This window comes from Eriocheir sinensis, chromosome 22 (genome assembly GCF_024679095.1).
Source record: "Eriocheir sinensis breed Jianghai 21 chromosome 22, ASM2467909v1, whole genome shotgun sequence".
NCBI lineage: Eukaryota > Metazoa > Arthropoda > Malacostraca > Decapoda > Varunidae > Eriocheir > Eriocheir sinensis.
In genome coordinates, this window is record NC_066530.1 from 10,550,486 (window position 1) to 10,573,230 (window position 22,745).

At 44.4% G+C, this 22,745-nt stretch overlaps 1 protein-coding gene across 7 annotated transcripts in view; it reads left to right on the forward strand.

Annotated features, from left to right (window-relative positions):
- LOC127002025 (unconventional myosin-Va-like) overlaps positions 1-22,745 on the forward strand; it is a 155,004-nt gene that overhangs the window by 86,724 nt on the left and 45,535 nt on the right. For all 7 annotated transcript variants that reach the window (XM_050867348.1, XM_050867349.1, XM_050867351.1 and 4 more), the window contains 15 exons: positions 633-847; positions 2,361-2,492; positions 3,480-3,586; positions 5,594-5,702; positions 7,791-7,931; positions 10,124-10,330; positions 12,230-12,340; positions 13,359-13,555; positions 13,853-13,964; positions 15,477-15,688; positions 17,358-17,532; positions 18,032-18,253; positions 18,533-18,691; positions 20,050-20,203; positions 20,959-21,125. In XM_050867348.1, coding sequence (XP_050723305.1) covers positions 633-847; positions 2,361-2,492; positions 3,480-3,586; positions 5,594-5,702; positions 7,791-7,931; positions 10,124-10,330; positions 12,230-12,340; positions 13,359-13,555; positions 13,853-13,964; positions 15,477-15,688; positions 17,358-17,532; positions 18,032-18,253; positions 18,533-18,691; positions 20,050-20,203; positions 20,959-21,125 — 2,420 coding nt within the window. The remainder of the gene's footprint in view (positions 1-632; positions 848-2,360; positions 2,493-3,479; positions 3,587-5,593; positions 5,703-7,790; positions 7,932-10,123; positions 10,331-12,229; positions 12,341-13,358; positions 13,556-13,852; positions 13,965-15,476; positions 15,689-17,357; positions 17,533-18,031; positions 18,254-18,532; positions 18,692-20,049; positions 20,204-20,958; positions 21,126-22,745) is intronic.

Here is a 22,745-nt window from a genome sequence, read left to right on the forward strand (position 1 = left end):
TCAAGAAATAGTCGTAATGGTTGCCTGAGACGTTTTAGAATACGAAGTCAATGTTAGCTTGAAGAGAGAGAGAGAGAGAGAGAGAGAGGGAGAGGGAGAGGCACAGATGTTTGTATACAAGACTTCAATACGGCCTCAAGAAATAGTCATAATGGTTGACTGAGATGTTTAAGAATACAAAGTCAATGTTAGCTTGAAGAGAGAGAGAGAGGGAGAGAGAAGGAGAGGCACAGATGTTCGTATACAAGACTTCATTATGGCCTTGAGAAATAGTTGTAATGGGAGATATAATACAAAATTTTAAATAATACTAAAAATACAGATGTTTGTGGCCTAGGAAATGGTCGCAATGGGATCCTGAGACATTTAAGAATAGAAAGTCATTGTTAGCTTGGAGAGAGAGGGAGAGGGAGAGGGAGACTTTGGGAATACAGATGTTGGTATACAAGACTTCAACACGGCCTCAAGAAACAGTCGTAATGGTTGCCTGAGACACTTAAGAATACAAAGTCAATGTTAGCTTGAAGAGAGGGCGAGAGGGAGAGGGAGAGTGGGCAAGGCTTCTGGATGAATGCAGAGTACGATGGCCACAGTAAACAACACATATAAACCTCTACCTGTAATTTCCCCAGGCCACCAGGACAACTTCCACTACCTCAACCAAGGCAGCAGCCCCTCCATCGACGGCGTGGACGATGCGGCGTACTTCCAAGAGACCTGCAAAGCGCTGAGCCTCCTTGGGATCACCGAGGCCCGGCAGGAGCACATGTTCAGGGTGTTGGCCGGCATTCTGCACCTCGGGAATGTGACCATCGAGGACAGCGGGGGAGACGCCTCGCTGATAAACGTAAGGACCCGGTTAGGGGTGTGGCGGTGTTTATTTTTTATTTTTTTATATACATTAGAGGAAACATTATAGGGTAGGCGGTGGCTGAGCGGTAGCGTGCTGGGCCTACATTCACCGCGTGATGGACGACGTGAGTTCGAATCCCCACGCTACCACATCAGAGTTTTTAGTCACCGCCGATTGGCCTAAAACTACCCACATGCTGTCCTGAAGACCACCCATCAATCCGGACTCTAGAGGAAACCGTCCAGGTGAATCAAGAACGAGTTCTGGTGGGCAGCATGAGCCAAGAGAAGATGGCGCCACTATAAACACTTGCCTGCGCCATGACGGGCTGGGGCCGACTACCATCCAGGCCCCTCAAGCAAGCCTGCCGGCGCTATAGGCGTAGATGTAAAAAAAAAAAAAAAAAAAAAAAAAAAAAAGGAAACTAATGAAAGAAAAAGCCTGCTACTCACTGCTCCCACAAAAGAGTCTCGAGGAGTGGCCGAAAGATAGGTCAATTTTGGGACGAGAGGTGCCCTGATGCCTTACTCTAAACTAGATCATCATCATTAGCCGTTAAGCCGTGTTGCCAAAGCTGAGGTGTGTGTGTCGTGGTCTGGCAGCCTTCATTCTTTCTCAGTGTTGGATTTCGTGGATAATATCGTCACCTTTGTAAACAAAGCGCCCAAGTCATTATTTTCTACTTTTCAGGAAATCAGAAAAAAGCGTCATTATCTCATTTGGCATATGATTTAGGCAGGAATGAAAAGGCCAATTCTAGAACACTCAAACCTTGAATGACAAAGGCAACTAACCAAAAATGGGCGTTACGTTGAAAAATTGATGTAAACAAAAACCTGGAAATTGATGAAAAGTGACTTAGGCAATTATTTTATGAGGGTGACGATACACAGCCTACACACATCAAACAGTCGTCAGTGTCAGTACTGTGCAAGAGTTACAAATACCGTCAGTTACAGTCGTATGGCACTGTTGCAGGCAGCTGTTTTCCTTACCTGGTAGCAGCGGGGATCATGTTTCTTAATGGTCCCTCTAAGCGAGAAAAATGAAAAAAAATCATCACTCACGCAAACCATTTCATAATATATATCAAAGCATTTGTGATCAGTTTATGCATCATTAATTTTGGGGGTTTATATTATGGTTAAAATTTGGCCCGTCGCTGCTACACGGTAAAGCCACAAACTTGGCCCGTTGCTGCTACACGGTTAATTTATAGCCTAGTACTTTTCTCTGTGGGGTCAGCACCAGAACTTTAATAACTACAATCCCACAGTCTGATAAATTAACAAGACAGCAGCCTGAAACGGTCCAAATACTATTTTAACTCAATATTGACTATAATTGACAGCATTAGTCATTGTTGCCTGCATACTGTTGATGCTGAACACTGTTTCCCGTGTGTAGGCCGTCACATAAGTATTGGTTCTTTAAGTGCATTGGTAGTTATTGTTTTATGTGATCAGTAATTCGTTTTAGCTTTAAAGTATTTTTTTTTATCGTACAGAAAAATGATGAGTCTCTCCCCATCGTGGCTGAGCTGCTGGGCGTGAGTGAGGCAGACCTGAGGATGTGGCTGTGTCACCGCAAGATCACCGGCGGGCGGGAGGTCTTCAACAAGCCCATGACACTCAGAGAGGTTTGTACTTTGGCTCACAGTGCAGCACAGGAAGAACAGCACAGCACAGGTTGACTTTCAGACCATCCTAAAGTAGCAAATGCCTGAGGCTCCTCATTAACCTGTCTGCTATGATTGGCACGGATTTTGCCTTCACTGGCAGCCTGGTAACATACAGTCCCAGGTCTTTCTCTGCCTCTGGTGGTGGATAGTGGAGTGTTTCCCATGTGGTATTGGTGTGCTGGATATCCCTTCACTGGTAGCCTGGTAACATACAGTCCCAGGTCTTTCTCTGCCTCTGTGGTGGATAGTGGAGTGTTTCCCATGTGGTATTGGTGTGCTGGATATCCCTTCACTGGTAGCCTGGTAACATACAGTCCCATGTCTTTCTCTGCCTCTGTGGTGGATAGTGGAGTGTTTCCCATGTGGTATTGGTGTGCTGGATATCCCTTCACTGGTAGCCTGGTAACATACACTCCCAGGTCTTTCTCTGCCTCTGTGGTGGATAGTGGAGTGTTTCCCATGTGGTATTGGTGTGCTGGATATCCCCTCCCAAGGTGCAGGACTTTACATTTTTCTTCATTCACTCCTGTAGCTTGGTGAGGTCTTCTGGTAGGAAATCCACAGTCAAGGGATTAAAATGGGGGAACAGCCCTTAAACAACAGCTTAACTCCCTGCCTTGCCCATTCATAGTGTTGCATTACCCTCAGGTTTGTTGGATAGGTTAGTGACCCTGGTGGTAGTCTGACCCTTCTTCTGTACCATGAACATGAAAAAACACTCATGGGAAACTGATTCGTCTCTTTTTTGGCCTTTGGATATAGTTGATGTGAAAGGTGGAAACATCTGACAGTATGGAATTACAAGGCATTTCACGGAGACTTTCTATGGAAATACAACCGAGTTTTTCCTTGACATTATTCATTTGATACACACTTTTTATTTCTGCATTTTCTCATTGGGTCAGTTTTGGTCACCTCACACACACACCACGCTCTCCCTCCCAGGCGACCTTCTCCAGAGACGCCCTGGCCAAGCACATCTACGCCAAGCTGTTCGATTGGATTGTGATGCAGATCAACAAGTGCTTCGCCGCCCCGACAAAGCCATTCAGGTACGTCAATGCTTGTTTGTGTTTTGCGTCAACAGAAACAGCTCAAGGGCATAAAAAAGACAGAAAAACATGAGCCTGCCAAGCACTGGGTCTCGAAGGGGTGACGAGAGGAGGTGATTTTCAGTTGGAGGCATCTTGAGAGAGGGAAGGGAGGGGAGGAGGAAAAGAGATGGAAGGGAAGGGGATTTATATATTTATTTATTTATTTTTATTTTTTAACTGCCAGCCTATAGCACTAGTAGGCTTTCTTGAGGGGTCTGGATGGTAGTCGGCCCCAGCTCGTCATGGCGCAGGCAAGTGTTTTTATAGTGGCGCCATCTTTTCTAGACAGGATATAGGGAAAAAGGAAGAGGAAAAAGAGGAGGAGGGGAAAGAGGAGAGAGAAAAAAAGGAAAGATTGGAAGAAGAAATGGGAGGAAAAGAAGAGAAAGGAAAGTGGTTTTGCAGGTGTGGTGAGTGGAGTGTAAGAGCCAGGCTAAAGGCAGAAAAGAACAGTATAGAAGGAAGCATTCACATTACAAAGGCTTGGGAGACATGAAGTGCAGTGGTGCCAAAGCACACCTATTTGACAAGGCTTTCATAGAAGTTGTAGGAATTTCCATGGATAGCTTAGTGACACTGGTGGTAGTCTGACCCTTCTTCTGTACCATGAACTTAAAGAACACCTATTTGATAAAGCTTTCATAGGAGTTGTGAGCATTTCCATGGATAGCTTAGTGGCCCTGGTGGTAGTGTGACCCTTCTTCTGTACCATGAACTTAAAGAACACCTATTTGATAAAGCTTTCATAGGAGTTGTGAGCATTTCCATGGATAGTTTAGTGGCCCTCATGAACTTAAAGAACACCTATTTGACAAGGCTTTCATAGAAGTTGTGGGAATTTCCATGGATAGTTTTGGGACCCTGGTGGTAGTCTGACCCTTCTTCTGTACCATGAACTTAAAGAACACCTATTTGATAAAGCTTTCATAGGAGTTGTGAGCATTTCCATGGATAGGTTAGTGACCCTGGTGGTAGTGTGACCCTTCTTCTGTACCATGAACTTAAGAACACCTATTTGATAAAGCTTTCATAGGAGTTGTGAGCATTTCCATAAATAGGTTAGTGACCCTGGTGGTAGTCTGACCCTTCTTCTGTACCATGAACACGAAAAAACACTCATTGGAAACCTGATTTATCTTTTTTTTTTATTTATTTATTATTTATTTTTTTTACGTTGCGGCCTATTGTGCCGGTAGGCTTCTTCCCGGTGGATCCTAATGGTCAGTCCAAGGCTTCTTCCCGGTGGGTCCTGATAGCCGCCCAGCCCGTTCTGGCGCAGGCGAGTGTTTATAGTGGTGCCATCTTGCATTGGCTCATGCTGCCCTCCCAGAGCTCATCTTTAATCCTAGAATCTAGAGTCCGGGTTGATAGGTGGTCTTCTGGACAGCATGTGGGTAGTTTTAAGCCACTCGGCGGTGGCTGAAAAATCCCAGCTTGGTGGCACCGGGCGGGGATTGAACTCGCGTCCTCCTGAACGCGGGGCCGTCACGATATCCATTCAGCCACCGCCTTCCCTTTGGAAATAGTTGATGTGAGAGGTGGAAGCATCTTACTGTACGGAACTTGGCTTTATGAATTACAAGGCATTTCATGGAGACTTTCTATGGAATTACAACTAAGTTTTTCCTTGACAGTATTCATTTGATAGTTATTAAGCCCTCCGCTGCGATTGGCATGGATTTGGCCTTCATTGGTAGCCTGGTAACATACAGTCCCAGGTCTTTCTCTGCCTCTGTGGTGGATAGTGGAGTGTTTCCCATGTGGTATTGGTGTGCTGGATATCCCCTCCCAAGGTGCAGGGGTTTACATTTTTCTCCATTGAATTGTAGCAGCCACTTATTGCTCCATTCCTGTAGCTTGGTGAGGTCTTCTTGTGGGAAATTCACAGCCAAGGGGTTAAGATCAATGTACAATATTCACAGTTATATACAAGTGAGGTAATGCAGTTCTGTTTCTTTTTTTCAGGTTCATCGGGGTTCTGGACATCTATGGATTTGAAACGTTTGAGATCAACAGCTTTGAGCAATTTTGTATCAACTATGCAAACGAAAAACTCCAGCAGCAGTTCAACCAGGTAAGACTTCTGAGCTACAAGATAACTTCTACTTCTTTAGCAGTTTTATTATCTCATCTTTATATTTGGTTGCTGTTCTTCTAATGCCATGGTAGTGTTCAGACCCTTCTCTCCCATATCCACTGCTATATAGTCTTTCCATCTCTTCCTGGGTCTTCCTCTCCTCCTTCCCTGTGCCTCCATTTCTAGTGCTCTGTTCTGTATTGATGATCTGCCTTCACCTGCCTCTAATGCCATGGTAGTGTTCAGACCCTTCTCTCCCATATCCACTGCTATATAATCCCTCCATATTGTCCTGGGTCTTCCTCTCCTTCTCCTTCTTCCCTGTGCTTCCATTTCTAGTGCTCTGTTCCCCCTTGGTGACCTGCCTCTAAGTGCTTCTGTCACCTGCCATGGTAGTGTTCAGACCCTTCTCTCCCTTATCCACTGCTATATAATCCCTCCATATTGTCCTGGGTCTTCCTCTCCTTCTTCCCTGTGCTTCCATTTCTAGTGCTCTGTTCCCTCTTGGTGACCTGCCTCCACTTGCTTCTGTCACCTGCCATGGTAGTGTTCAGACCCTTCTCTCTCATATTCGCTGCCATGCCTTGGGGTAGTTTTATGACCCTGGTGGTAGTGTGACCCTTCTTCTGTACCATGAACCTAAAGAACACCTATTTGACGAGGCTTTCTTAGGAGTTTTGGGGCATTTCCATGGGTAGTTTTATGACCCTGGCGGTAGTGTGACCCCTCATCTGTACCATGAACCTAAAGAACACCTATTTGACAAGGCTTTCTTAGGAGTTTTGGGGCATTTCCATGGGTAGTTTTATGACCCTGGCAGTAGTGTGACCCTTCTTCTGTACCATGAACCTAAAGAACACCTATTTGACAAGGCTTTTGTAGGAATTTGGGGCATTTCCATGGGTAGTTTTATGACCCTGGCAGTAGTGTGACCCTTCTGTATAATGAACACCTATTTGACAAGGCTTTCGTAGGAGGTTTGGGGCATTTCCATGGGTAGTTTTATGACCCTGCTGGTAGTGTGACCCTTTTCTGTACCATGAACCCAAAGAACACCTATTTGACAAGGCTTTCGTAGGAGGTTTGGGGCATTTCCATGGATAGTCTTATGACCCTGGCGTTAGTGTGACCCTTCTTCTGTACCATGAACCTAAAGAACACCTGTAGTGCGGCGACTATGCCTGATGAACGAGCCTCCCATAACCCACTTAGCCAGTGGGGTACCTCTTTGGCTGACTCGGTAAGGAGTGGCTCTCCTGTTACGCTGGTCGTGGGTTCAATCCCAGGCAGCTGGAGAATACCCTCTTCTTGTTGTGATTAATTTCTCGTTTGTTTCGATACGCAGAGGACGTGTGGGACCGAGAGAGTAATAGAAAAAGAGAAATTAATCACAACAAGGAGAGGGTATCCCCCGGCTGCCTGGGATTGAACCCCCGACCAGCGTGACGGGAGAGACACTCTTTACCGAGTCGGCCAAAGAGGTACCCCACTGGCTAAGTGGGTTATGGGAGGCTCGTTCATCAGGCATAGTCGCTGCACTACACAACTTTCCCCTCTATGCAGATTAATTTCTGTATGTTGACAATGTCCCTCTGAGACATACCTCCAACTCTTCCCGTTTTCTATTACCCACGGAGCATGGGCCATCCTACCTGTTACCCCTTCAGGGAAACTCAACAAAACCGCAGGAGAGGATGCCCACCGCTATGCCACCACTGTCATGCCCCGGGAGCTTCATTTTCTATTTCCTCTATTTTCCAACACGTCCTCTGCGTGTATCGAAACACACGAGAAATTAATCAAGATCAGGGTATTCGCCGGCTGCCTGGGATTGAACCCACGACCAGCGTGACGGGAGAGCCACTCCTTACCGAGTCGGCCAATGAGGTACCCCACTGGCTAAGTGGGTTATGGGAGGCTCGTTCATCACGCATAGTCGCCGCACTACACACCTATTTGGCAAGGCTTTCTTAGGAGGTTTGGGGCATTTCCATGGATAATTTTATGACCCTGGTGGTAGTGTGACCCTTCTTCTGTGCCATGAACTAATGATATAGATAATAACAATGAAATCTTCTGCCACAGCACGTCTTCAAGCTGGAGCAGGAGGAGTATGTCAAGGAGCAGATCGAGTGGGAGTTCATCAACTTCTACGACAACCAGCCGTGTATTGACCTCATCGAGAGCAAGCTGGGCATCCTTGACCTCCTGGATGAAGAGTGTCGGGTGAGGGAGTGTGTTCATGTGTGTGTGTGTGTGTTTAAAAAGTGTTCATTAGAGGGAGAGAGAGGGCAGTGGAGAGAGAGAGAGTGAAGGAGATGGAGAGATTGAGGGAGATGGAGAGATTGAGGGAGATGGAGAGATTGAGGGAGATGGAGAGATTGAGGGAGATGGAGAGATTGAGGGAGATGGAGAGATTGAGGGAGATGGAGAGATTGAGGGAAATGGAGAGATTGAGGGAAAGAGAGAGAGAGAGAGAGAGAGAGAGAGAGAGAGAGAGAGAGAGAGAGAGAGAGAGAGAGAGAGAGAGAGAGAGAGAGAGAGAGAGAGAGAGAGAGAGAGAGAGTTTTTGGAACATTTAAAGAAATAATGGTAACTACAACAAAAAAGTGTTAGGGATGAAAGTGGTGAGAGATGGAAAAAGAAAAGGAAATTCATGGTGGACAGAAGAGATAAGGAGGATAGTAAAAGAGAAAAGGGAACTTTTTAAGAAAACTCAAGAAAGAAATGTGTCTGAACAAGTAAAAAGGGAAAGGAAAATGAAATATATAGAATGCAAAATGAAATTAAAACAAGCAATAAAAGAAAGTAAGAAGAGAGTTGATGAAGACTTTGGAAAAGACTAAGTGAAAAATATAAAGGGAACAGGAAATCATATTGGAAAGAAGTAAAAAACGAAAGAAATGCAGAAAATATCTCCTCAAGTAAAATAAATGAAGTTATGGATGAGAATGGAAAGATGTTGAAAGACAGGGAAGCTGTGAAAGAGAGATGGAGAGAATATTTCAAAAACTTAATGAATTTTGAGGATGGACGTCCAGCAGCTGTAACAGCAGCAGTTTTGAGTAGAGGTAGAGGAGGAGTATATAAAGAAAGAAGTATAACTTATGAAGAAGTAAATCAGGCAATAAAAAGATTAAAAAATGGAAAGGCAGCAGGAATTGATGGAATCACATCAGAAATGTTGAAGTGTGGAGAAGATGAAGTCATTAAATGGATGGTCAAGATATGTGAAGTAGCATGGGAGGGGGGGGGGGGGGGTGCCAGCAGACTGGACGAAAGCCATCATTGTCCCAGTTTACAAGGGGAAGGGCAGGAGAGGGGAATGTGGGAGCTATAGAGGTATAAATCTCCTGAGTATACCCGGAAAGGTATATGAATGTGAAAAAGAATGCAAAATAATTTTGAATGGTGAAGAAATGGAGGAGGTCAATGAGTTTAAGTACCTTGGATCAGTTATGTGTAAGCATGGTGGTATGGAGGGTGAGATAAGAGAAAGGGCATTGCCAGGAAGAAGGGTGGTCGGGTCTTTGGGACGAATCATGAATGGCAGAAGTGTGAGCATGGAGGTAAAGAGGGATTTGAGAAATACAATAATAGTACCAACCCTCACATATGCAAGTGAAACGTGGGCCTGAAATGAAAGTCAGAGGTCTAGAGTGCAGGCAGTAGAAATGAGTTAATTGAGGAGTGCTTGTGGTGTGAGTAGAATGGATGGAATGAGTAATGAAAGTGTGTACGAGCGTTTTGGAATGTGTCACGGGGGTGAAGGGAAGAAGTGTGGAGTGGTGGAAGAAGTGCAGCGACAGACCTTAAAGTGGTTTGGCTACATGGAGCGAATGGAGGAGAGTAAGATGACCAGAGGGGTGTATGTGAGTGAGATAGAGGGAGGGAATGCTAGAGGACGACCTCCAGTGAAATGGAGGGATAGGGTGCAAGAGTACGTCTGGGAGAGGGGGGAAAGATCTTTGAGAAACTTTGAACAGGCAAGGAGGGAGTGTCTGGATAGAGAAAGTTGGAAGCTCTTTGGCCGTGGCCATCCCCTGGTGGGAGCTCCTAGGAGCAGGCGTCCATGAAATGATGATGATGAATGATGAGAGAGAGAGAGAGAGAGAGAGAGAGAGAGAGAGAGAGAGAGAGAGAGAGAGAGAGAGAGAGAGAGAGAGAGATTCTTCTTCTCCTCCTCCTTCTTTTTCTTCTTCTTCTTCTTCTTCTTTTTCTTCTTTTTCTTCTTCAATCTCATCTTCCTCCTCTTCAGTTTCTTCCTTCCTCCTCTTCTCCTCCTCCTCCTTCTCTTCTTCTTCTTCTTCTTCTTCTTCTTCTTCTTCTTCTTCTTTTGCACTTGCTTTCCCACTCAGCACTACACCTCCTCCTCCTCCTCCTCCTCCTCCACACCATAACAACCCCCCTTTTTCCAGATGCCCAAAGGGTCGGATCAGTCCTGGGTGGAGAAGCTCTACGACAAGTGCAAGAAATGGGACCACTTCAGCAAGCCTCGGCTGTCCAACTCATCCTTCCTCATCGCGCATTTCGCCGACAAGGTTGGCTACGAGTGCGCGGGTTTCCTCGAGAAGAATCGTGACACGGTTTCCGAGGAGCAGATCAACATCCTCAAGTCTAGTCAGGTGAGGACGGGGTGAGGGGGGTGGCGGGGGTGGGGGGATGGGGGGTTGCTTGGTCTCTTTCTCCTTTATGTAATTTCTTTCTAACTTCTTTTCCATTTTTTATTTTTCTCTCTCTCTCTCTCTCTCTCTCTCTCTCTCTCTCTCTCTCTCTCTCCCCTTTCCTTTTTCCCTCCTATCCACTTCTTCCTCTTCTCTTCTCTCCTCCTTCTCCCTCTCCTTGTTGGCCCTTCCCTTCCCTTCCCTGTTTCCCCTTTCTGATTCTCTTTCTTTCATTTCATTCATACGTTCTCTCATTCCTCTGTTCTTTCATTCTCATTCTTGCAGTCTTCCATTTTATTCTGTCCTTCTTTCCTTCTTTTGTTTTGTGATTTCCAGGTCTAGTTAGGTTAGTTTTTTTTTTCTTTGTTTCGCTCTCTTTTACTGCATAACGTCAATGATTTTCACTGTTTTTTGGGGGATAATGAGGAACAGATTACAGGTAACTCTTGCTTTACGCGAGTATTGTGTCCTTGAAGAGGTCGCGTAAATCAAAAACAATGTAAATCAAACAAGAGGTAGGTTTCTATTGAAAAATAAATATTCACTTCATTCAGTGGAGAGAGAGAGAGAGAGAGAGAGAGAGAGAGAGAGAGAGAGAGAGAGAGAGAGAGAGAGTGAGAGAATAACCATATCACCGAGATATCCACTCAGGCACTCAGTCTCAGCCTCACTCGTGTGAGGAAGAAATGAGGGACACCATGAGCGACTGGCTAGTATTGGTACCGGTACCGAGCAATCTGGTACCGGTACCATACCGTATAGCTGGTACCATTAGTACCGGTACTGGTACCAGTACCTGCCCACCTCTATTGTTGAGTATCGTGGCAGCGTGGGTACTGTATTGTTGTTCAAGTGGTGAGCGTGAAGAACTGAGCTCACCTGTGTTGCCGCAGCGCCGTGTGAGTCCAGTTGAGGGAGATCCATAAAATATCACGTATAAGTGAAAAAACGTGTAAATCAGATACTGCCCAGAAAACATTTTTGTGATAGAAAAATCTAAGAAATATGCAGATATGTGTATTGTAATATTTATGACACGTATATGTACTAGATATCATCATTTATTGTCAATCTCATTATATAGTAGCTATCAGGCAGCACGCTCAGAAGAATCAGTCCTTAAACATTTATTTGGATTTTGGACCCCGCGTTATTTCAAAAACACGTAAACCAAACATGCGTAAATCGAGAGTTACCTGTAATAATTTTGAGGAGGTGGAGGATGAGGAGCAGTTTTAATATTTTTTAGTCTAGTCAAGGATGGAGGGGATATTCTTGCTTTATTTCACTCTATTCTACCTCATAACTTCATTGATTTTTTTATTTTTATTTTTTTTAGATATGTATGGGCTAAGGAGTCTCCATTTATTACCCAGAATAACTAACCTTACCTAACCTATAACTTTGCTGATTTTCTCTCTTTTTTTTCTTACATATGTATGGGCTAAGGAGTCTCCATTTATAACCCAGAATAACTAACCTAACCTAACCTCACCTCGCCCATAACTTCATTGATTTTCTCTCTTTTTTTCTTATATATGTATGGGCTAAGGAGTCTCCATTTATAACCCAGAATAACTAACCTAACCTAACCTCACCTCGCCCATAACTTCATTGATTTTCTCTTCTTTTTTTATATATATATACGGGCTAAGGAGTCTCCATTTACAACCCAGAATAACTAACCTAACCTATAACTTCATTGATTTTCTCTTTTTTTATATATGTATGGGCAAAGAGTCTCCATTTATAACCTAACCTAACCTAACCTAACCTAACATAACATAACCAAACCTAACCCAGAATAACTAACCTAACCTAACCCAGAATAACTAACATGCCCAATATTTCCCTTTCCAGATTAGCTTAATCCACTCCCTCTTCACTGAGAAGGCCAAGGGAGCGCCCACCAAGGTGAAGGTCCTGCCCACGGCGCCCAGCAAAGCCTCCTCCAAGCAGATGAAGAAAAGTGTATGTTCCTCTTTACTATAACCCATTAAGATTATGAAGCTAAACTAAACATAATGGAAGGGACAGTGAAGCACAGCCCATGCATGCAACAGTTCAGGGTCTTGTGCCTGTAGGAACCTCAGACTATTTAGATGAGACCCCAAACAGATGCATGCCTGGGCTGTCCCTAAAACTGTCCCTTCCATTATGTTTAGTTCAGCTTCATAAACATAATGGAAGTCTCAGTTTGAAACACAGCCCATGCATGCAACAGTTCAGGGTCTTGTGTCTGTAGGAGCTTCAGAATATTTAGATTAGATCCCAAACAGATGCATGCCTGGGCTGTCCCTAAAACTGTCCCTCCCATTATGTTTAGTTCAGCTTCATAAACATAATGGAAGGGACAGTTTGAAGCACAGCCCATGCATGCAACAGTTCAGGGTCTTGTGTCTGTAGGAGCCTCAGACTATTTAGATGAGACCCCAAAAAGTTGCATGCCTGGGCTGTCCTTAAAACTGTCCCTTCCATTAATATGAAGTGATGTTATTCAGGTTCAGGAATACCAAAAGTATTGGTGTAGTTGAATATATAAGTGGATAGAGAGGTAAAAAGAGAAACAGACAGACACACACACAGACAAGCAGACAGAGACTTAGTGACAGATAGTTAGGGAAAGTTAAAGAGATAGAGGAAGGTTAGCAGTTAGAGGAAGAGAGACAGGTTGACACACACACACACACACACACACACACACACACACACAGACACAGACAGACAGACAGACACTTATTGACAGATAATTAGGTGAAGTTTGAGAGATAGGAAGAGTGACAAGCCAAGAGATGGAGAACAAGGGTTGGCAAAGATTGACTGACAGACAGACAGGTAAACTTAGAGAGATATGAAGACAGACAAGCTGACACACACACACACACACACACACACACACACACACACACACTTAGAGGCATAAGTTGGTGAGGTCTTCTGGTAGGAAATCCACAGCCAAGAGCTTAACTCACTTTTATCTCATTTTCAGGTCGGGTCACAGTTCCGCGAGTCCTTAAACTTGCTGATGTTGACCCTAAACTCCACCACCCCACACTACGTCCGGTGCATCAAACCCAACGATGACAAGATGGCCTTCACCTTTGACCCCACACGCGCCATCCAGCAACTGCGAGCCTGCGGTGTGCTGGAGACCGTCAGGATCAGTGCGGCCGGATACCCTTCACGGTGAGACTTAAAATTTGATGTAGAATTTTTTATGGTAAATGACCCACAATCCTCTGCAGCCACTTGTTGTTCCTTCATTTGCAGATTTCCGACCCCAAAACTGCCTTCATATATAGTTATCATTAAAATGGTTAATTATTGATGTCTCTTGGCAATAGCTATGGCTCGGAAACCAGTAAATACAAGGCTCTTAGTACGATAATCTGGCAGCAGTGAGGAGTAGTGTGAATACGACATGAGTTTAATAAAGCCGTTCCCTGTGATGTATTCTTTTACAGTACAATTTTAATATTCCAGATGGACGTACCTCGAGTTCTTCTGCCGGTACCGCGTCCTGTGTCACTCCAAGGACATCGTGAGGAATGACATGCGTATGACGTGTGAGAAGATCATCGCCAACATGATAAACGTAAGGACTCGCTCTCCCTCCCTTAGTGATGTTAGGAAGCGAAGATTTGCGCCCTTGTTGTTTGGGAGCAGAGATTTTTTTCCTGTGATTGAGTCTGTAGGGTAGGGTAAGGTAGGGATTGTTGGGTCGGGATTGTAGGGTAAGTTTTTAGGGTAAGGCCTTGCTCTCTGTTACATTGTACTGTCTGTAAGCAAAGATTTTTACCGTAGGACAGAGTTTGTTGGGTAGGTTTGTAGGGTAAGAACTCGCTCTCCACAATATTCTGATGTCTGGAAGCAAAGATTTTTACCCTAGCACAGAGTTTGTAGGGTAGAGATTGTTGGGTAGGTTTGTAGGGTAAGAACTTGCTCTCCACCATATTCTTATGTCTGGAAGCAAAGATTTTTACCCTAGCACAGAGTTTGTAGGGTAGAGATTGTTGGGTAGGTTTGTAGGGTAAGGACTTCCTCTCCACCATATTCTGTCATCTGGAAGCGAAGATTTTTACCCCAGGACTGAGTTTGAAGTGTAGGAATTGCAGGGTAGGTTTGTAGGGTAAGGACTTGCTCTCCACCATATTCTGTCATCTGGAAGCGAAGATTTTTACCCTAGGACTGAGTTTGAAGTGTAGGAATTGAAGTCTAGGTTTGTAGGGTAAGGACTTGCTCTCCACCATATTCTGTCATCTGGAAGCGAAGATTTTTACCCTAGGACTGAGTTTGAAGTGTAGGAATTGCAGGGTAGGTTTGTAGGGTAAGGACTTGCTCTCCACCATATTCTGTCATCTGGAAGCGAAGATTTTTACCCTAGGACTGAGTTTGAAGTGTAGGAATTGCAGGGTAGGTTTGTAGGGTAAGGACTTGCTCTTCACTCCATTCTGTCCTCTGGAAGTGAAGATTTTTACCCTAGGACTGAGTTGGCATGGTTGAAGGTTTCTTATTTTCTATGGCAAAGGAAACAGCTCAAGGGCAGTAAAATAAATGAAGATAAAGCATAAATAGCCTGCTAATCACTCCTGGAAATGCAAACAGTAGAAAGGTTTTCATTTTGAGGCGAAGATTTTTTTCCAAGAACAGAGTTGGTAGCGTTGAGATTATCCCTTATTTTTATGGTTGAATTTCCCTCTTTTATTTATGGTTGAGACTTTAATTTTTTTGGTGCAGTGGTTAGCACACTCAACTCACAACCAAGAGAGCCCGGGTTCGATTCCCGGGCGGAGTGGAAAAATTTGGGCAGCTTTTCCGATACCCTACGCCCCTGTCCACCCAGCAGTGAATGGGTACCAGGTATTAATTGGGGTTGTGTCCCGTCTCCTGGAATCTGTTTCCTTCTCCTATAATTCCTTCCCCTTCTGTCTCTCTCTGGCATATGACCACAGATGTTGTGCCAACTAAACAAAACTTTCCAACTTTCCCTGTTTTTGTATGGTTAAGTGTGTGTGTGTGTGTGTGTGTGTGTGTGTGAAGGAGTGTGAAGGTTTACTGTATACACATCTAACTCAACCTTCATAACGTGCTGCTTTGACCATTCCAGGACGAGGACAAGTTCAAGTTTGGGCGCACCAAGATCTTTTTCCGGGCGGGTCAGGTGGCGTACATGGAGAAGCTGCGCGCCGACCGCCTGTCAGCCTGCGGGATAATGATACAGAAGCACGTGCGCATGTACCTCCACCGCAACCGCTTCAGGACCATGCGGAGGGCGGCCATCACCATACAGAAATACGCTCGAGGAATGGCGGCGCGCAGGTGAGGAGGAAAGAGATTGAGGCCGGGCAGGGAAGGAGAGGGAAGGGAGAGCTTTTGGTCAGTATTCTTAAACGTCTCAGGCTCTCATTATGACTATTTCCCGAGGCCACAGAGAAGATTAACCCATTCTTTACTGAATATGTGTTTTGATGTTCGAGTGTACATCACATGAAAACAGCCACGCCCCACCGGCACTGCTGGTGATGCACGCTCATATGCCAGGTAATGAATGGCAGAATCTGGGCCTCCTGGGAGGCCGGTAACTCTGTTTCTGTGGTCTTGGTGATGGCAGATCCTCTGTTTTGCCAACAAAGCAGTGAGCGATGTGTGACGTGGTAATATGTCATAACACTACTACCACAAATGGCTTGCTCCCCGTCTATGACATAACCACTTTTACACCAATCATTATTCTTTATTATTGTTTCAAATATATAGCACGACAATCTCCGAAGACATGTGGCAATAATTACACACCAGTAGCCTTTGGTTGTCTATGAGAGGAAGTGCCCAGGATATTTTCCTCTCCATTATGGTGTCACCTGCAGAGTCTTACCATGCGGACTATTTCATTCCTCATGACGCTGATTTAGAAATGTCAGACGATGACGAGCCATTGTCTGATATATCAGTGGACGACAGTGACTGATTACGACCCAGGGAAAGATAGTGACCTTGACGGCGCTGACACGAGTAATGACGGAGAGGGAGAGGGGTGGATGGTGAAGCTACGCTTTCAGCAAGTGGTTCTCGCTTGCCATCCCCGCCACAGGTTTCCTCCACACATTTCCAGCTGCTGTCAGATCCATTTGCTGATGCTGGCCCTTGCATTCTGCCTAGTGTGGAAGAGGATTTTGTTGATGTGCATCCAGGAATTGTTGCACATCATGAACCACATCCAGTGACTGCACTTGACTGTTTTCAGTTGTGTATTACAAAGGATGTAGTGAACTCGCTGTGTGTGTGGACAAACACTCGTGCACCACGTTTTTTTAGAAAAAACTCTACAGCACATAAAAAGATTGTAAGGAGTGAATAGTTTGGTCGCTACAATAAAACATACACAATCCCCCACACCGCGGGAAGTGTAGCTGTCAGGTCGGTATGTCGGGGGAATGCAATGTTTACGTATGCGGCAGCGCTCGGTCAAGAAGGGGTTAATTGGGTTTTCGTGAGTGGTGATTTCCCCATTCATGGCGCAGAGGTCATGTAAAACTATCACTAGCATTACAGAACAGTCCATGAAAATCCCAGGGACTTCTACGAGAGGCTTTTCAAACGGCTAAACTGAGGCGCCGAGAGGTTTAAGAATACGGACTTTTGTTTCTTCTTTTGCTACAGTGGCCCTCAGCCTTCATGGAGCCTCAACATATTCTCTCCTGTACTTACATATTAGTTGATATATCTTACAACGGAGAACTCTGTTTTTTAATGGTATTTCTATTTTCTATTTCTATTTTTATTTCTATTTTCTCAACATATTCTCTCCTGTACTTAAACATTAGTTGATATATCTTACAATAGAGAACTCTATTTTTTAATGATATTTCTATTTTGATTTCTATTTTCTCAACATATTCTGTCCTGTACTTACACATTAATTGATATATCTTACAATGGTGAACTCTATTTTTTCATGGTATTTCTAATCACTCTCTTTCTGCCCCAGACGCGCCCAACACATGCGAGAGACAGCGGCGGCCATCAAGATCCAGGCGTGTGCACGTGGCTGGATCAAACGTGTGCAGTACCGTCGTCTGGTGTACATCGTCACGCAGCTGCAGGCCCACGCACGCGGCGCCGCGGCGAGGCAGAGATACGAGCACATGCGTAGAGTCAGAGCGGTGAGTGGCGCGGAGCTTTGGTTCCAGCAACAGCAGCATTTATATAAAGTTTCTATTCCTTTTGATAAACTATGTCACACTTTTACAACATCCTTCTGAGTTCCCGGTCCATCCCATCACATGCTTCTTTTTAATAGTTGTAGAAAAAGAATGATTGATGATGATGATGATGACAATCTCCTTGCCTCAGATTCGTTGTCAGAACCTGTTGATAGATTGTAACTATTCCTCACCATCATCCCTGGTGACCCTGTGTCCTGCTGAGGCAGACTGAGGAACCAGAAAAGGCTATTTGAGGTTTTTGCTGAATATTCTAAACCTTGGGAGGGGAGGCAGGCAGCCCTGTCCTGTCCTGGTGCACAGCAGAGCACTGACACCTCTGTCATTGATACCCTCATCTCAGGGAGGTGTTCAGCACAACACTTCTCAGGTGCACAGTAAAATACTCCACAAAACTCGGGCACTGGCTTGGCAGTAACTTGTCCCTCTCCTTCCCCAGGCCATCATCATCCAGAAGACGGTGCGCAAGTGGCTGATGCGCCAGCGGTACCTGCGAGCTGTGCGGGGGCTGGTGGCGGTGCAGGGCCTGGTGCGCTGCTACCTGGCCAGGAGGCAGCTCAAGAAACTCAAGATTGAGGCCAAGTCCATTGAGCACCAGAAGAAGCTCAACAAGGGCCTGGAGAACAAGATCATATCCCTGCAGCACAAGCTGAATGAGATGGTGAGTAAAGGGTTCAGGCACGGAGGCAGAGAACACTTGCCGTGTGCAGGGAGCCGAAGAGCACACTGTACTTGTGTTGGCCAGCTGACACAAGTACAGTTCAGAAGTATTATATTCATAAGTAAATCACTTCTAACTTTTATTCCCACTAATTAATGACAGCTGCCACCACTTGTTGTCTGTGTCAGTAGTAAACCGTGTCTTTTCACTAACAAGCACTTACTATTTCATTCAGTGTGTATATGAGGACAGGCAGTTGATGAACGTTTTACTTTTCAGAAAAACGAGAACAATGCCATCGCCGGCTACAAGGACGAGATTGAGGTGCTGAAGGGACGCGTCACGGACCTGAAGACCGTGGAGAAACAACTCAAGAGCAGCAACAACCAGATTGCTGAGCTGGAGGCAAAGGTCGCCAAGCTGACCCAGGAAGTGGAGGTTCGTGTTTCATAAAAGAAGAAGATTTTTTTGTTAGAATTTCTTGACTGAGCAAAGATTTAACTGAAGTATTGAAAGGCTGTAAGGAAAGGTATGACAGGAAGGGTTGATGAGAGTGGTGGGACAGAACAGAGGTGAAGTGTGTTGTGTTAAGGCATGCAAGACACTGGAAGGAAACTGTGGAAGGCTATGAAAGGAAGGAAGGGAGAGGAACTGTAGGAAAAGCCATGAGAGGAAGGGTTGATGGCAGTGGTGGGCCAGAACAGAGGTGAAGTGTGTTGTGTTGAGGCATGCAAGACACTGGAAGGAAACTGTGGAAGGTTATTGAAGGAAGGAAAAGCCATGAGAGGAAGGGTTGATAGGAGTGGCAGGGCAGAACAGAGGTGAAGTGTGTTGTGTTGAGGCATGCAAGACACTGGAAGGAAACTGTGGAAGGCTATGAAAGGAAGGAAGGGAGAGAAACTGTAGGAAAAGGCATGAGAGGAAGGTAGAAAGATTACAAGGAAAGATATAAAAGTAAGCCAAGTAAATGATTCATAGGAGCAGTGAGGGAAAGACGAGGACTATAGGGAAAGGTTTAGGAGACCGAGAAAGACTGTATAGGAAAGACATTATAGGAAGGCAAGGGAAGGGTTGACAGAAGTAAGGGACTGAGTCAAGGGAGGTTTAGGTATCAGTGATGAGGACTGAGAGTAATTATGGGTCATCCTGTTACATGAGCAAAAGGTTTAGGAGACTGGGAGAAAGACTACGTTGAAATGAGAAAGACTATATTAAAAGGAGAAAGGAGGAAGACTATATTGGAAAAAAGCTATATGTGATGGCTTGGACAAACTAGCTTCTTCAGTGCCAATCCTTAACCCGGTAGCAGCGGGGATCGTGTTTCTTAATGGTCCCTCCAAGTGAGAAAAATGAGAAAAAATCACCCCTCACACAAACCATTTCATAATATATATCAAAGCATTTGTGATCAGATTATGTATCATCTATTTTTGGGGTTTATATCATGGCACAAATTTGGCCCGTAGCTGCTACACGGTAAAGCCACAAATTTGGCCCGTCACTGCTACACGGTAAAGCCACAAATTTGGCCCGTCGCTGCTACACGGTAAAGCCACAAATTTGGCCCGTCGCTGCTACACGGTAAAGCCACAAATTTGGCCCGTCACTGCTACACGGTAAAGCCACAAATTTGGCCCGTCACTGCTACATGGTAAAGCCACAAATTTGGCCCGTTGCTGCTACTGGGTTAACTTCCACTATGCATGATTCGGAACATTAGACTTCGCAGGCTCAATCACACAAACAACACTACTAGTAATTACAATCTGACCACAGATACCAACCTTTACTTTCAGACCGAGAGGGGTGAGAAGATGGACATTCTCACCCAGAAGGAACGCGCCGAGAAGGAGAACCGGGAACTAATAGAGAAACTGAACGAGGAGAACGCAAAGCTAACCCTCGAGCTCTCTAAGGTCCAGGTGGAGGACGTCAAGAGGGAGAGTGAAGGTACAGACAGCCTTCCCTAGTCTTTCCTGTTGTCTCTTCTCTCGTCCTCTGTTGTGTTAACTCTCGTATCCTTCTCTGTGTTTCTTGTGTATTTTAAGACATTTTGAACTCTTCCCTTCTCTGTCCCTCCACCTCGATAAACCGCCCTGTTCTCTTTCCTCTTTCTCATTCTCTAATTTTCTTTACTCTCCTCATCAGGTCATTAGGTCATCAAGTAGTACTGGTTCTAGCCTTTCTGTTAGTCCAAAGTGGGGTCATGGTTTGAGTCTCCATGAAGCACCTTGTCTGTATTTTCATTGCCTTTTTAGATTGTCTTCAAATATCAAACCTACAGATTCATTATGTTTTAGAGTGATATATCTTTTGAGACTCCTATAGATTAAGGCCCCAAAGAGTTGTGTGTATGGGCTGCCTTAAAACTGTTCCTTATATTATGTTAAGAGTAACTTCATAAACTTAAAGGAAGGGACAGTTTGAAGCACGGCCCTTATATATAATTGTCTGGGGTCTTGTGTCTGTAGGAGTCTTGGAATATTTAGATCAGACCCCAAGCAGTTGCATGTATAAGCTGTCCTTCAAACTGTTCTTTATATTACATTTAGAGTAACTTCATAAATCTAACAGGAAGGACAGTTTGAAGCACGGCCCTTACATATAACTGTCTGGGGTCTTGTGTCTGTAGGAGCCTCAGAATATTTAAACTTATTGTATATTCCAAGCTTTAACTGGTGTGTGTTCTGCCTCGTGCTCCCCAGAAACGCTGCGTCGTAAGTTTGAGGCGGAGAAGCAGCAACTCATCCTGGAGACCACTGATGAGAAGTCCGGGTACCAGCGCCTGATCAAGGAGTTCAACCGTTTGGAGCAGAGGAACGAATTTTTGGAGGAACAGCTCACCAAGTACAAAGGAGGGAACGCCCACAAGGTTAGCAGAGGGTGAAGGCTGCACTATCCAACCCACCTACCCACCTACCTACCCTTAATCTACCTATCTACCCACCTACAGTCCTTTGAATAGAAGTCTTGGAGTGTTTATACAAAGGAGGAAATACTCACAAGGTTGGGAGAGTGATAGGAGTAACAGTTCTTATAATGGAAGTCTTGGAGGGTTTATACAAAGGAGGAAATGCTCACAAGGTTGGGAGAGTGATAAGAGTAACAGTTCTTATAATGGAAGTCTTGTTAGTGTTTATACAAAGGAGGAAATGCTCACAAGGTTGGGAGAGTGATAAGAGTAACAGTTCTTATAATGGAAGTCTTGTTAGTGTTTATACAAAGGAGGAAATGCTCACAAGGTTGGGAGAGTGATAAGAGTAACAGTTCTTATAATGGAAGTCTTGGAGGGTTTATACAAAGGAGGAAATGCTCACAAGGTTGGGAGAGTGATGAAAGTAACAGTTCTTATAATGGAAGTCTTGGAGGGTTTATACAAAGGAGGAAATGCTCACAAGGTTGGGAGAGTGATGAAAGTAACAGTTCTTATAATGGAAGTCTTGGAGGGTTTGAGAGTTTATTTTTTCAAGGGTAATGGGTGTCTGACTTTATTTTGAGGCAGGTGCTGAAGTGTCAAGTCAGTTTGCTTTGCTGAGTCTCCATGAAGCACCTAGGCTGTATTTTCATTGCCTGATTAGATTGTCTTCAAATATCAAACCTATAGATTCATTATGTATTAGAGTGATAAATATTTTGAGACTTCTATAGATTAAGGCCCCAAAGAGTTGTATGTATGGGCTGCCTTAAAACTGTCCCTCCAATTATCAGATATCAAACCTATAGATTCATTATGCTTTAGAGTGATAAATATTTTGAGACTTCTATAGATTAAGGCCCCAAAGAGTTGTATGTATGGGCTGTCCTTAAAACTGTCCCTCCAATTATCAGATATCGAACCTATAGATTCATTATGTTTTGGAGTGATAAATATTTTGAGACTTCTATAGATTAAGGCCCTAAAGAATTGTATGTATGGGCTGCCTTAAAACTGTCCCTCCAATTATCAGATATCAAACCTATAGATTCATTATGTTTTAGAGTGATAAATATTTTGAGACTTCTATAGATTAAGGCCCCAAAGAGTTGTATGTATGGGCTGTCCCTAAAACTGTCCCTCCAATTATCAGATATCAAACCTATAGATTCATTATGTTTTGAGTGATAAATATTTTGAGACTCCTATAGATTAAGGCCCCAAAGAGTTGTACATATGGGCTGTTTTAAAACTTTTTCTTATATTATGTTTAGAGAACTTCATAAACCTTAACAGGAATGGCAGTTTGAAGCACAGCCCTTACATATAATTAATTGTCTGGGGTCCTGTGTCTGTAGGAGTCTAGGAATATTTAGCTTAGACCCCAAACAGTTGCATGCCTGACCTGTTCCTAAAACTGTTCCTTATATTATGTTTAGAGTAACTTCATAAACTTAACAGGAAGGGCAGTTTGAAGCACGGCCCTTACATATAGTTAAGTGTCTGGGGTCTTGTGTCTGTAGGAGTCTCGGAATATTTAGATCAGACCCCAAACAGTTGCATGCCTGGGCTGTCCTT